General features: G+C 31.3%; 2 protein-coding genes and 1 long non-coding RNA gene across 3 annotated transcripts; 2 read left to right on the top strand and 1 right to left on the bottom strand.

The window, feature by feature from the left end:
* The first annotated feature begins 3,908 nt into the window (after positions 1-3,908).
* LOC146721628 (uncharacterized) lies at positions 3,909-5,618 on the top strand. The gene is made up of 3 exons (XM_085486522.1): positions 3,909-4,770; positions 5,205-5,310; positions 5,446-5,618. Exons 1-3 carry the CDS (start codon positions 4,723-4,725, stop codon positions 5,616-5,618), a joined length of 327 nt encoding a protein of 108 aa, XP_085342648.1. The 5' UTR covers positions 3,909-4,722.
* Positions 5,619-6,183: 565 nt separating this feature from the next.
* Positions 6,184-7,392, bottom strand: LOC146721627 (uncharacterized). Its single transcript, XR_014925593.1, has 2 exons — positions 6,456-7,392; positions 6,184-6,311 (listed from the first exon to the last, which is right to left on the bottom strand). It is a non-coding gene; the product is annotated as an uncharacterized LOC146721627 (long non-coding RNA).
* A 762-nt stretch (positions 7,393-8,154) lies between these two features.
* Positions 8,155-11,922, top strand: LOC146721626 (uncharacterized). Its single transcript, XM_085486521.1, has 8 exons — positions 8,155-8,495; positions 8,714-9,156; positions 9,328-9,657; positions 9,835-10,143; positions 10,309-10,607; positions 10,836-11,100; positions 11,461-11,811; positions 11,912-11,922. The coding sequence occupies exons 1-8, from the start codon at positions 8,155-8,157 to the stop codon at positions 11,920-11,922; spliced, it is 2,349 nt and encodes a 782-aa protein (XP_085342647.1).
* Positions 11,923-12,500: the final 578 nt, after the last annotated feature.

Genomic DNA, 12,500 nt, shown 5'->3' with positions numbered 1-12,500 from the left:
ATATCGATCATTGACTCATTATGACTTATTACTCGTCTTCATTTTACACACACATACACACAATTGATATTATTTTATATTTTTGTCTATTTTATTCATTATCGTATAAAAATCTGAAATATTCATTATATATAACTATAATAGTTTTAAAATGTTTTGTGTAATGTTCTGCATTATTTAATATATAATTAAGGTATACATCAGTGTTTTTTTATATTATATCAATCAATATTAAAATTATATATTTATAAATATGTATTTTGTGCTAATAATAATAAAAATTATAAAAAAGTTAATTATATTTATAAAATTAATATAATAATAAGTGCAAAGTAACATACAATTTTCGTAACATTACATGTTACAGAAATTACACTGATTAATAAAAATAATTGTGAAGAAGTTAATCGGAATACAATTAGAAAATATGGTTGCAAAGTCAATGTAATAGCTATCAGATGTTTTAGTGAAATCAGCAGTGCACTGTCGAAGGAGATCATAAAATAAATAAGATTATTTTTGCCAAGTTATAGATTTTCTGCCTTAATACTAAATATCATATTTTAAATTATTACTGTGATGAAACCTAGACTGGTGATACCAAAAATTATTGTTACAATTAATTATGTTTAAAAATATTGGAAATTATGTATGAAAAATGTGTCATATTTCATGGTTTCTGAGAGAATGTGGATCATGTGCTGATTTTTTATTCTGAGCATTATAAAGAAGAATGTATACGTGTGTGTGTGTGTGTGTGTGTGTGTGTGTGTGTGTGCGTGTCTGTGTGTGGTAATACACTTTCCTTCTGGATAGCTGGATAGCGTTTATGTGTTCAAACATGTAACTATTTTACAATCTTTTTATACATTACATTCAAATAACGTTTATTTATTATAAATAAATCACATCTGTGCCTCACCTTATGTAATATATGTATACATATGTATACATTCTTCATAATACTCACATTAAAAAATCAGCACATGATCCACGTTCATTCAAAAACCATGAAATATGACACCATTTTTCATACATAATTGCCAATATTTTTAAACATAATTAATTGTAATAATAATTTTTGGTATCACCAGTCTAGGTTTAATCACATTAATAATTTAAAATATGATATATATATTTTATAAATTAAACTTCGGCTCGTATACAATTAAAATATGTGATATAATAAAAGGCCAACTTAACGAGCTTATAAGGTATTAATTAAAAAATTTTTTTATTAATTTACGTCATAATATACAAAAGATAAGATAAACGTTTCGACTGTACGACAGTCTTTTTCAATATCATGCTAATATGTCAAAAAATTAATTTAGTTATTTCGATCTTATTATAAATACAACATTTATGAGATTATCGTATGACGAACGCAGTACAAAATTCATGTTTGTTGGCTTGAGTTAGAGCGTCAGATTTCTGTATGTCATGCTGTTATATTATGTAACGACACTGTGAACCAATTAATATATCCGCTCAAATATTACATTTTAGATTTTTAATAAATAGTATTAACTTACTTTTTTGTGACGAACATAACACTTTTTTTAAAAAATTATTTCTTTTTAAATAACATAATCACAATGTGTACTTTTTAAAAAAACAAATCGATATCTGTATCTCACAATGTCGGCGCGCTGTATATATACCCAATTTTTAAGATGACGTAGACAATTTTTTTAAAATATCCTAGATTATGAAAAGAATTATTATAAAAGGTTGATATCAGAAATGATATATATTAAAGAAGAAAACAACAGTATCAACCTAAAAAAGGACACCGAGCGCCTTGTCGGTTCTTATTTTGATATTTTAAAAAAATTGTCTACGTCATCTTAAAAATTGGGTATATATACAGCGCGCCGACATTGTGAGATACAGATATCGATTTGTTTTTTTAAAAAGTACACATTGTGATTATGTTATTTAAAAAGAAATAATTTTTTAAAAAAAGTGTTATGTTCGTGACAAAAAAGTAAGTTAATACTATTTATTAAAAATCTAAAATGTAATATTTGAGCGGATATATTAATTGGTTCACAGTGTCGTTACATAATATAACAGCATGACATACAGAAATCTGACGCTCTAACTCAAGCCAACAAACATGAATTTTGTACTGCGTTCGTCATATGATAATCCCATAAATGTTGTATTTATAATAAGGTCGAAATGACTAAATTAATTTTTTGACATATTAGCATGATATTGAAAAAGACTGTCGTACAGTCGAAACGTTTATCTTATCTTATCTTTTGTATATTATGACGTAAATTAATAAAAAAATTTTTTAATTAATATCTTATAAGCTCGTTAAGTTGTCCTTTTATTATATCACATATTAAAATATGATATTTGTTGCTTGAAAATCTATAAGTTGACAAAAATAATCTAATTTATTTTATGGTCTGCTTCGACAGCGCAATGTTGATGTTACTAAAAGTTCTGATAGCTATTAAATTGATTGTGCAATGTATCCAACTATATTTTCTAATTATAATCCGCATAATCGTCCTTCAAAAAAAGGAAATAAACGTTATTAACCATATAAATGTATTTTAACGCGCCACAATATGTTTATAACAATCTTTTCTGCTTATACTGAATATTTAATTTGATATGACTGGCTTAGACATATAAAGAATCTTTACTAGCTAATTATCATATAAAATCACATAATAAAAGTACTTGAATTTAAATTAATCATATTATTAACATTTATATGATGACCAAAAATGCTTGCTTATTTAAATAACTATATATATTTATTTATATGCAAATTTTACATATACATATTAACTGTCCTTCTGAAAAATATTTTTTTGTCATCTTCTTGTACATGTGTATATATATATGTGTGTGTGTGTGTGTGTGTGTGTATACACATATATAATACAAAATTATTAATCTAATTTAAATATTGCAGGAAGTGTGTTAATATACTTTCGTTCTGGAGAGCATTTCTGCGTTCAACCAGGTAACCATTTCACACTCTTTTTATATATATATTATATTTATTAACATTTATATGATGACCAAAAATGCTTGCTTATTTAAATAACTATATTTATTTATATGAAAATCTTACATATACATATTAACTGTCCTTCTGGATAATATTTTTGTGTCATCTTCTTGTACATGTGTATATATATATGTGTGTGTGTGTGTGTGTATTATCTTTATATATAAGCACCGTCTGTCTGTATGTATGTACGCGAACTACTTCCGCATTTGTGGACCGATTTTCGTGAAACTGGTACCAAAATGTCGCAAATTTTTCGGGGGTGGCTGCTGTGGGTTTTTTTTTAATTTTTTTATTTTTTTTATTTTTTCTACAGAGGAGGGTATGTTTAATCTTTTTTTGCAATATTTCTGAACACATGGTATCAAAATGTTGCAAATTTTTTTGGAGATAACGACGATGCGGTTTTTTTAAGTGTTACACCTCCACCCACGCACCCACCCACGCATCCACCCACGCGCATGCGCATTTATGGACCAATTTTAACGAAATTAGTACCAAAATGTTGCAAATTTTTTTGAGAAAACTACTGGTTTATTTTTTTAAGTTTACCCCTCCACCCACGCACCCACCCACGCAATCGTATATTTATGAACCGAATTTTTTTTAAATTGGTACTAAAATGTTGCAAATTTTTTGAAGATGAAGACGATGTGGTTTTTTCAAGTGTTACACCTCCACCCACGCATTCACCCACGCGCGTGCGCATTTATGGACCAAAAGCACCGTCTGTCTGTATGTATGTACGCGAACTACTTTCGCATTTGTGGACCGATTTTCGTGAAACTGGTACCAAAATGTTGCAAATTTTGCTGTGGGGTTTTTTTTTTAATTTTTTAATTTATTTTTTTTCTACAGAGGAGGGTATGTTTAATCTTTTTTTGCAATATTTCTGAACACATGGTATCAAAATGTTGCAAATTTTTTTGGAGATAGCGACGATGCGGTTTTTTTAAGTGTTACACCTCCACCCACGCACCCACCCACGCATCCACCCACGCGCATGCGCATTTATGGACCAATTTTAACGAAATTAGTACCAAAATGTTGCAAATTTTTTTGAGAAAACTACTGGTTTATTTTTTTAAGTTTACCCCTCCACCCACGCACCCACCCACGCAATCGTATATTTATGAACCGATTTTTTTTAAATTGGTACTAAAATGTTGCAAATTTTTTGAAGATGAAGAGGATGTGGTTTTTTCAAGTGTTACACCTCCACCCACGCATTCACCCACGCGCGTGCGCATTTATGGACAAATTTTTACGAAATTGGTACAAAAATGTTGCAAATTTTTATGAGAAAGCTGTTGTGTGGTTTTTTAAAGTTTTATCCCGCCCACGCATCCACCCACGCATTCACACATTTATTCACAGACTTTTTCGAAATTTGTATTCAAATTTTGTTGGGGATGGCTACTATAATTTTAACAAATTTTTATCATCCTATTCATCCACCCACGCACCCATGTGCATACGCATTTATTGACTTGGTCATACCAAGAAGTAATTTTTAAAAAATTTGTGTACGTGTTTGTGATTATGTGTGCAATTCGTGTAAATAAACCTTTAATTTGTATGCCTTGACCATAGTAACATTTAAATTCAATATTCTTATCTTATACATACATTTCCTTCAACTTTTTTAAAATCAATGTGACATATAATACTGCTTAACCAAGATGTCTAAAGAGAGCAGCGAAAATGCATGCAGTTCAAATCAGCATAATGTAAGTAGATTTTAATTTTAGAGAGAGAGATAGAGACAGAGAAAAAGGGAGAGTGAGAGAGGAAGAGAGAGAGAGAGAGTGTCTTAAAGAAAGAGAGAGGGAGAGAGGGAGGGAGAGAGAGGGAGAGAGAGAAAGAGAGAGAGCGTGTGCCTTAAAGAAAGAGGGAAGGAGAGAAATAAGGAGAGAGAGAGCATGTGTCTTAAAGAGAGAGAGAGAAAGAGCGCGTGTGTTCTAGAGAGAGAGAGAGAGAGGGAGAGGGAGAGAGAGAGAGAGAGTGTGTCTCAAAGAAAGAAAGAGAAAGAGAGAGAGCGTGTGTGTCTTAAAGAAAGAGAGACAGAGAGAGGGAGAGGGGGAGGGAGAGAGAGAGAGAGAGAGAGAGAAAGAGAGAGAGGGATTAATTTAATAGTAGATATATATTATATGTATTTTTTTAGAATAACATAAGTAGTGAAGCCGTTATAATCAATGGAATAAATTATGATGAGCAAAGCAGCACGGAAATGTCAACAAGGCAAAGGGACATGGAAGAATTTAGAGACGGTAAATAAAAATTAATAATAATAATTAATTTAAAATTTTTAAATTTTTAATAAATATTTTGGTTGCATAATATCTTTTAATTATATCTGTAACATTATATATAGAGATATCTAATTAAATTTTAAAAAATTTCAGTGCTTGAAGATGGGCTGGATGATATTTTAGTACAAGCACTAATTGAATTTGAAAATCAGGAGATAAAGAAAGAAGAATTGAAAGAAGAAGGGAAAAATAATAACAAACGAAAAGATATAAGTAATGATAACAAGAGCAAGAAATATAAAAAAAAAATAAAATTTGATATGTAAAAATAAATTAATAATGATTCATTTCATTGATTTTTTTTCATAATTTTAATATCTATTTCTAATGTATGATTTAATATGTAATTTTTATATTTAAATTATACGTAATATGTATTTACTATAGATTTATTAATAAAAATATATCTCTATATATATATATTAATAATTTATAGATATTTATTATTTTAAAAAGTAAAGTGTGAGAGTGAGAGAGGAGGGAGAGAGAGAACAGAGACAGAGAGAGAGTGAGAGAGAGAGGAGAGAGAGACAGAGACGAGAGAGAGAGAGAGAGAGAGAGAGAGGGAGGAGAGAGAGGGGGGAGAGAAAGGAGGAGGGAGAGAGAGGGGGGGGAGAAGAAAGGGAGGGGAAAGAGGAGAGGAGAGAAGAGAGAGAGGACGAGGAGAGGGTCGCGAGATGCGTCAGCTCTCGAGGAGCGCTCACCGCATGACGCGAGGGAGCGAGGCGAGCGCGAGAGAGAGAGAGATTATTATATTTATTTTATTTTAATATGCGTAGTGAAGCACTTTTTGCAAAAAATAATTTATTTAAGAAGAAGAAATGTTAGATATTACATGGTAATATAATTTATAATTCTGCTTTCGCGTCCGCGGCCACGGCCGCGTCCACGCCCGCGTCCACGTCCGCGTCCGCGTTCTCGACCTCTTCCGGCTCTTGCCCATCGAGCTTTCTGTTTTACTGCAAAAAATGATTATATTACATAATATTTATTTATAATATTATATTATTATATATAATATTAATAATATTGATATTATATATTATTTATTTTGATTTATAATTCTTTATTATTATAATTTTTTTTTATTATTATATACTTACATTGGAATGTATTTTTTTCTATATTCTCTGACGGTGTCATTGCAGGCTGTGGGTCGTCAATAGCTACCACCGTTGCAGGCTGTGTATTCTCAGCAGCCACCATTGCAGGCTGTGTATTCTCAGCAGCCACCACTGCGGGCTGTGGTTGTTTCGCCATAGCCAGCTGCTGCTGCAATTCTTGCAATTGCCTCTTTAAAATATTATTTTCAACAAAAAGTGTTTCGCAGTACCTGATGTCATTCTAAAAAAAGATATAGAATATATCTATAATAAATTAATAATTCTTATTTATCTCTTTCTTTAAGACACGCTCTCTCTCTTTCTCTCTCCCTCTTTCTTTGAGACACACGCTCTCTCTCCCTCTCTCTCTCTCTCCTCCCCCTTCTTTCTCTCCTTCTTCCTCTCTCTTTCTCTCCCCCTCTCTCTCTCTCTCTCTCTCTCTCTCTATAAAATTAAAATCTACTTACATTATGCTGATTTGAACTGCATGCATTTTCGCTGCTCTCTTTAGACATCTTGGTTAAGCAGTATTATATGTCACATTGATTTTAAAAAAGTTGAAGGAAATGTATGTATAACATAAGAATATTGAATTTAAATGTTACTATGGTCAAGGCATACAAATTAAAGGTTTATTTACATGAATTGCACACATAATCACAAACATGTACACAAATTTTTTTTAAATTACTTATTAGTGTGATTTTGTAAAAATCACTACTTAGGAGTGAGTTTCGATTTTTTAACGTGAGTCATTTAATAAATGATTATATAAGTTGCTGGTTTCATATTAAATTACGTTAAATGTCATAACGGATAGATTAAATAAAATAGAAAATATTATAATAAATGAAATTAGTACAACAAAAAAGGAGTCAAAGACGTAAAACTTTACGAAAAAGGAGTTAGTGATAAACGAAGTTAAAACGTTGAAGAGGAAGAGTGAAGGGAGAGAGAGAGAGAAAGAGAGAGAGACGGTAGATATTTTAAATCTTTATATCTATAGGTATTTGTAATAAATGTGTTTAAATATTTGTAATTATTTTATAATAATTACAATTTTATTACATTTACTTATATAAAAAATAATTATTTTTTAGATATTCTAAATTAAATTATATAAAAATTATATAAAATTATATAAAAATAAAAAAAATATATATATAAATAGAAAAATATATAAAATTATATTAAAAGGCTGCTGTGCGCCTGTAAAAAAGGATATTGTGCGCCTGTAAAAAAAGGCTGCTGTGCGCCTGTAAAAAAGGCTGCTGTGCGCCTGTAGAAAAAAGGCTGCTGTGCGCCTGTAAAAAAAGGCTGCTGTGCGCCTGTAAAAAGGCTGCTGTGCGCCTGTAAAAAAAAGGCTGCTGTGCGCCTGTAAAAAAGGCTGCTGTGCGCCTGTAAAAAAAGGCTGCTGTGCGCCTGTAAAAAAAGGCTGCGGTGCGCCTGTAAAAAAAGGCTGCTGTGCGCCTGTAAAAAAAGGCTGCTGTGTGTTTATACAAAGAATTAATATAAAACAGAATAAGCACGAAAAAGAAAAATTCCATCAAGAAAATCGATGAATTAATGAATAAATAATTCTTGATCATACAGACAGACGGTACTTATATATATAGATAGATAATATAGATATAATTATTACGATTAATATTTATAATATACCTACGTATACGCCGTACACGGTACGACACAGATAAGTATGCCTCAAAAGAGAAAAGGCGGAAATTTATATAAAATTAGTCACGAAAGCAAGCGCTTACGACAAATGCGAAAAATTGAGAGTTCGGAGGAAAGATCTCAACGACTTGAAGCTAATGCTCAAAGAAATTATCAGCAGAGAGTCAATGAAAATGATGACAAAAGGTCTCAACGACTCGAAGCTAATGCTCAAAGAAATTATCAGCAGAGGGTCAATGAAAATGATGACGAAAGGTCTCAACGACTCGAAGCTGATGCCCAAAGACATGCTCAGAAAAGGCAACAAGCTAGACAATTAAATCATCATATTGCGCTAATTGCTAAGGGCAATGAAATAAATGTGTCAGTTCATACACTTGGCCAAATGAATATAGAATGCCAATTTTGCAAATCGTTAAATTTTGAATGTGAAAAACCTAAAGATGGGAAATTTACATATTGTTGTCAAAAGGGTAAGCTTACATTAAAGTCAATAAATTGTCCTGATTTTATTAAAAATTATACATGGGAAATGATTATGCATCGAAAAATTTCCTTCATAATATTCGTTCATATAATAGCGCTTTAGCTATGGCTTCTATGGGTGCCCCGGGCAATAGAAATCCATTGGATGTTGTGAGCAATGCTCCTTATTGCTTAAAGATTCATGGGCAATATCATCATTTGACTTCGACAGCAATGCGCCCAGCAGATGGGCAAGCTCCGCGCTTTGCGCAGCTTTACTTTTTAGATATAGAAGAAGCTATAAATCATAGAATGAATAAGAAAGCTAATCAAGAGTGTGATTTTGAAATAATGAAAAATTTGTCAAGTTTTATGGTTGAATGCAATGAATTTGCAAAGACTTTCAAGATGATGCGTCAAGTTGAACAAGATCTTAATCCGATAGGGAATAAAAATATAAATTTAATGTTGTCCTTTCGAAACGATCCTCAACATGATCAAAGAAGATATAATGCTCCACAAGCTAATGAAATAGCTGTGGTCTTTCAGAATGTAGATGGTGAGCCTCCATTTGAAAGAGACATTCGGATTTATAATAAAAATTCAAACGATGTTCAACAAATATCAATTCTGGACAAAAGGTGTGACCCAATGTGTTATCCTTTGTTATATCCATATGGTAACGATGGATGGCATTCAGAAATGAAATCTTATAATTATAAATATTCAGGATTTAAAGTAACTCAAATGGATTATTATGCTCATCTATTGGCACCAAGAGCCGAATTTAGCCAATTTAAAAGAGCAGGCAAATTGAGATGTCAATTTATACTTGATGCCTATATGAAAACTGAAGCCAATAGACTTAATTATATTAAATTAAATCAACCTCAATTAAGAGCAGAACTTTATTCAGGATTAATGGATCACCTTGATAATCGAGCACAAAATAAGGGAATTACAGTTGGTGTACCTGTAATATTACCATCTTCATTTATGGGCAGTCTAAGGAACATGCAAGAAAGATACCAAGATGCCATGTCTTTGGTAAGAAAGTATGGTAAACCAGACATTTTTTTAACCATGACTTGCAATCCTCAATGTCCTGAAATTAAGGATAATCTTGATGGATGTCAAATAGAGTTTCGACCTGATTTAGTCGCTAAAACATTTAATTTGGATGTCAAAGAGATTTTAAAAGATTTAATTCAAAATAAAATTTTTGGAAATATTATAGCTTATGCAGGTGTGATTGAATTTCAAAAAAGAGGACTTCCACATTTGCATTTACTTGCAATGTTGAGCGATGAAGATAAGCCCCGACTTCAAGAAGTCATTGATATGATGGTATGGGCTGAAATTCCTAATGAAGAAAAATATTCAGAACTTAATGAAAAAGTTTTGAAACACATGATTCACGGTCCATGTGGAGATCCGTCGAGGAGATATCCTTGCACTGGGGACGATGGAAAATGTTCAAAAGGTTTTCCAAAAGAATTTTGTGATAAAACTAATGCTAATGTAAATGGATATCCCATCTATCAACGTAGGAATATTGGAATAAAATACATCGTTAGAAATAAAGAAGTGGATAATCGATGGGTGGTGCCGTATTCACCATATTTAATCATGAAATATAATCGACATATTAATTTAGAAATATGTTCATCAGTGAAGAGCGTAAAATATCTATATAAATATATTCATAAAGGATTTGATTGTGCTGCAATTGAAGTGCAAGCACGAGATAGTACAAAATTCATTAGAGTAGATGAGGTTAACTCATTCCTGGATGCAAGATATGTTAGTGCTCCAGAAGCAATGTGGAGACTTAATGGATATGATCTGTTCATGAAATCTCATACAGTAATAAGATTGGCAGTTCATTTGCCTGATCGCCAAATGGTTTATTTTCGAGCAGGAAATGAAGAACAAGCTGCTCAAAGAGAGCTAAATCGAGATACTACGCTGACTGCATGGTTCAAATTAAATCAATATGATGAAAATGCAGTAAATTATCTTTATACAGATATTCCTTATCATTATGTTTATAATAAAAAAGAAACTAAGTGGAAGCCACGTAAAAAAGGTGGTGAAAAAATAATTTCAAGACTATATACAGTAAGCATAAAAGATATTGAAAGATTTTATCTCCGTCTTCTTCTACTACATGTGACTGGAGCAAAATGTTTTGAAGATTTGAGAAATGTAAATGGAATTATTTATAATACGTTTAAGGATGCAGCAATTGCAAAAAATTTAGTAGAAACTGATGACTTTTGGGGAAAAACGATGGAGGAAGCAACAGAATCGAATATGCCTGCACAACTTCGAGAATTATTTGCTTACATTTGCATCTTTGGAAATCCAATAGATGTACCAACAATTTGGAATAAATACAAAGATTTTATGATTGAGGACTTTGTAAATAATAATGTTGTAAATCCCGAAAATATGGCGTTAAACCATATACAACAAATTCTGATAAATAATGGAAGTAGTTGTGAGAAATTTCAATTACCAAATCCAACTGAAATAAATATTTATGAAACAGAGTATAATGTAGATGAAGAAAAAATACGTGGTGATTATTTATTATCTACACTAAATGATGAGCAAAAATACGTGTATGATATAGTAATGCGAGCAATTGAAAATGAAAATGAACCTAAGCGTTTGTTTTTTATTGACGGGTTTGCAGGAAGTGGTAAAACCTATCTATTTAATACATTTCTAAGTGTTATTCGAGGAAGAAATGAAATAATTCTTCCATGTGCTTCAACTGGAATTGCAGCCACACTTCTGAAAGGAGGAAGAACTTATCATTCTCTGTTTAAGCTTACAATTCCAATTGATGATGCAGCTAAATCAAATATTAGAGGAAATTCTCAAGCTGCACGAGAATTGATCAATGCCAAATTAATCATATGGGATGAAGTAAGCATGACTGTTGGACATGCCTTAACAGCAGTTGATAAACTTTTCAAGGATTTAATGAAGAATCATCAACCATTTGGAGGAAAAGTAATTTTATTTGCAGGAGATTTCAGACAAAATCTTCCAGTAGTACCTCATGTACACAAAACAGCGATAATTGAATCGACTGTAAAATACAACCCTATATGGAGGAATGTAATTAAGGTTAAATTACAGCAAAATATGAGAACTGCGGAAGAAAAAGAATTTGCAAATTGGTTAATGCAACTCGGAGATGGTAAATTATCAAATACAGATGGACTAAATTTAGACACGATTGAAATTCCACAAGATTTTATATCAAAAGAATCTCTTATTAATGAGATTTTTGGTGATAGAATTACCATGAAAAGGATTAGAGAAAATCAGAATCGAGCGATTCTTTGTCCTAAAAATGAGGATACTTTCAAAATTAATGATGAAATTCTTTGTCTAATGGAAGGAGAAGAAAAGGAGTATCTCTCTATTGACTGTATTGTAAGTGATGATCCACAGGAGCAATTAAATTTTCCAACTGAGTTTCTAAACTCACTAACACCTTCTGGAATGCCAGTTCATCGGCTTAAAATAAAAGTTGGTGCTACAGTAATTTTATTAAGAAATTTAAATACTAAAAAAGGACTTTGTAATGGTACAAGATTTATTGTAACTAATTTGAAAAATAATATAATTTATGTAGAAGTTATAACAGGTCCTGCTCGAGGACAAATTGTCATGATTCCGAGGATAGATTTAATTACAAATGATTTGGAACTGCCATTTAAGTTTAAACGAAGACAGTTTCCTATTCGAGTGTCATTTGCTATGACAATAAATAAATCACAAGGACAAAGTTTAGAAAAAATTGGAATTTATTTGCCACATCCTGTATTTGCTCATGGTCAACTTTATGTGGCATTTTCTAGAGCAACAAAAAGAGAAAGTGTA

The sequence above is a fragment of the Nylanderia fulva genome, unplaced genomic scaffold, assembly GCF_048542155.1.
Source record: "Nylanderia fulva isolate GAGA-0341 unplaced genomic scaffold, ASM4854215v1 Scaffold442, whole genome shotgun sequence".
NCBI classification, from domain to species: domain Eukaryota; kingdom Metazoa; phylum Arthropoda; class Insecta; order Hymenoptera; family Formicidae; genus Nylanderia; species Nylanderia fulva.
Note: the sequence above shows the minus strand (reverse complement) of the source record. Positions and strands in the feature narration are given on the sequence as shown.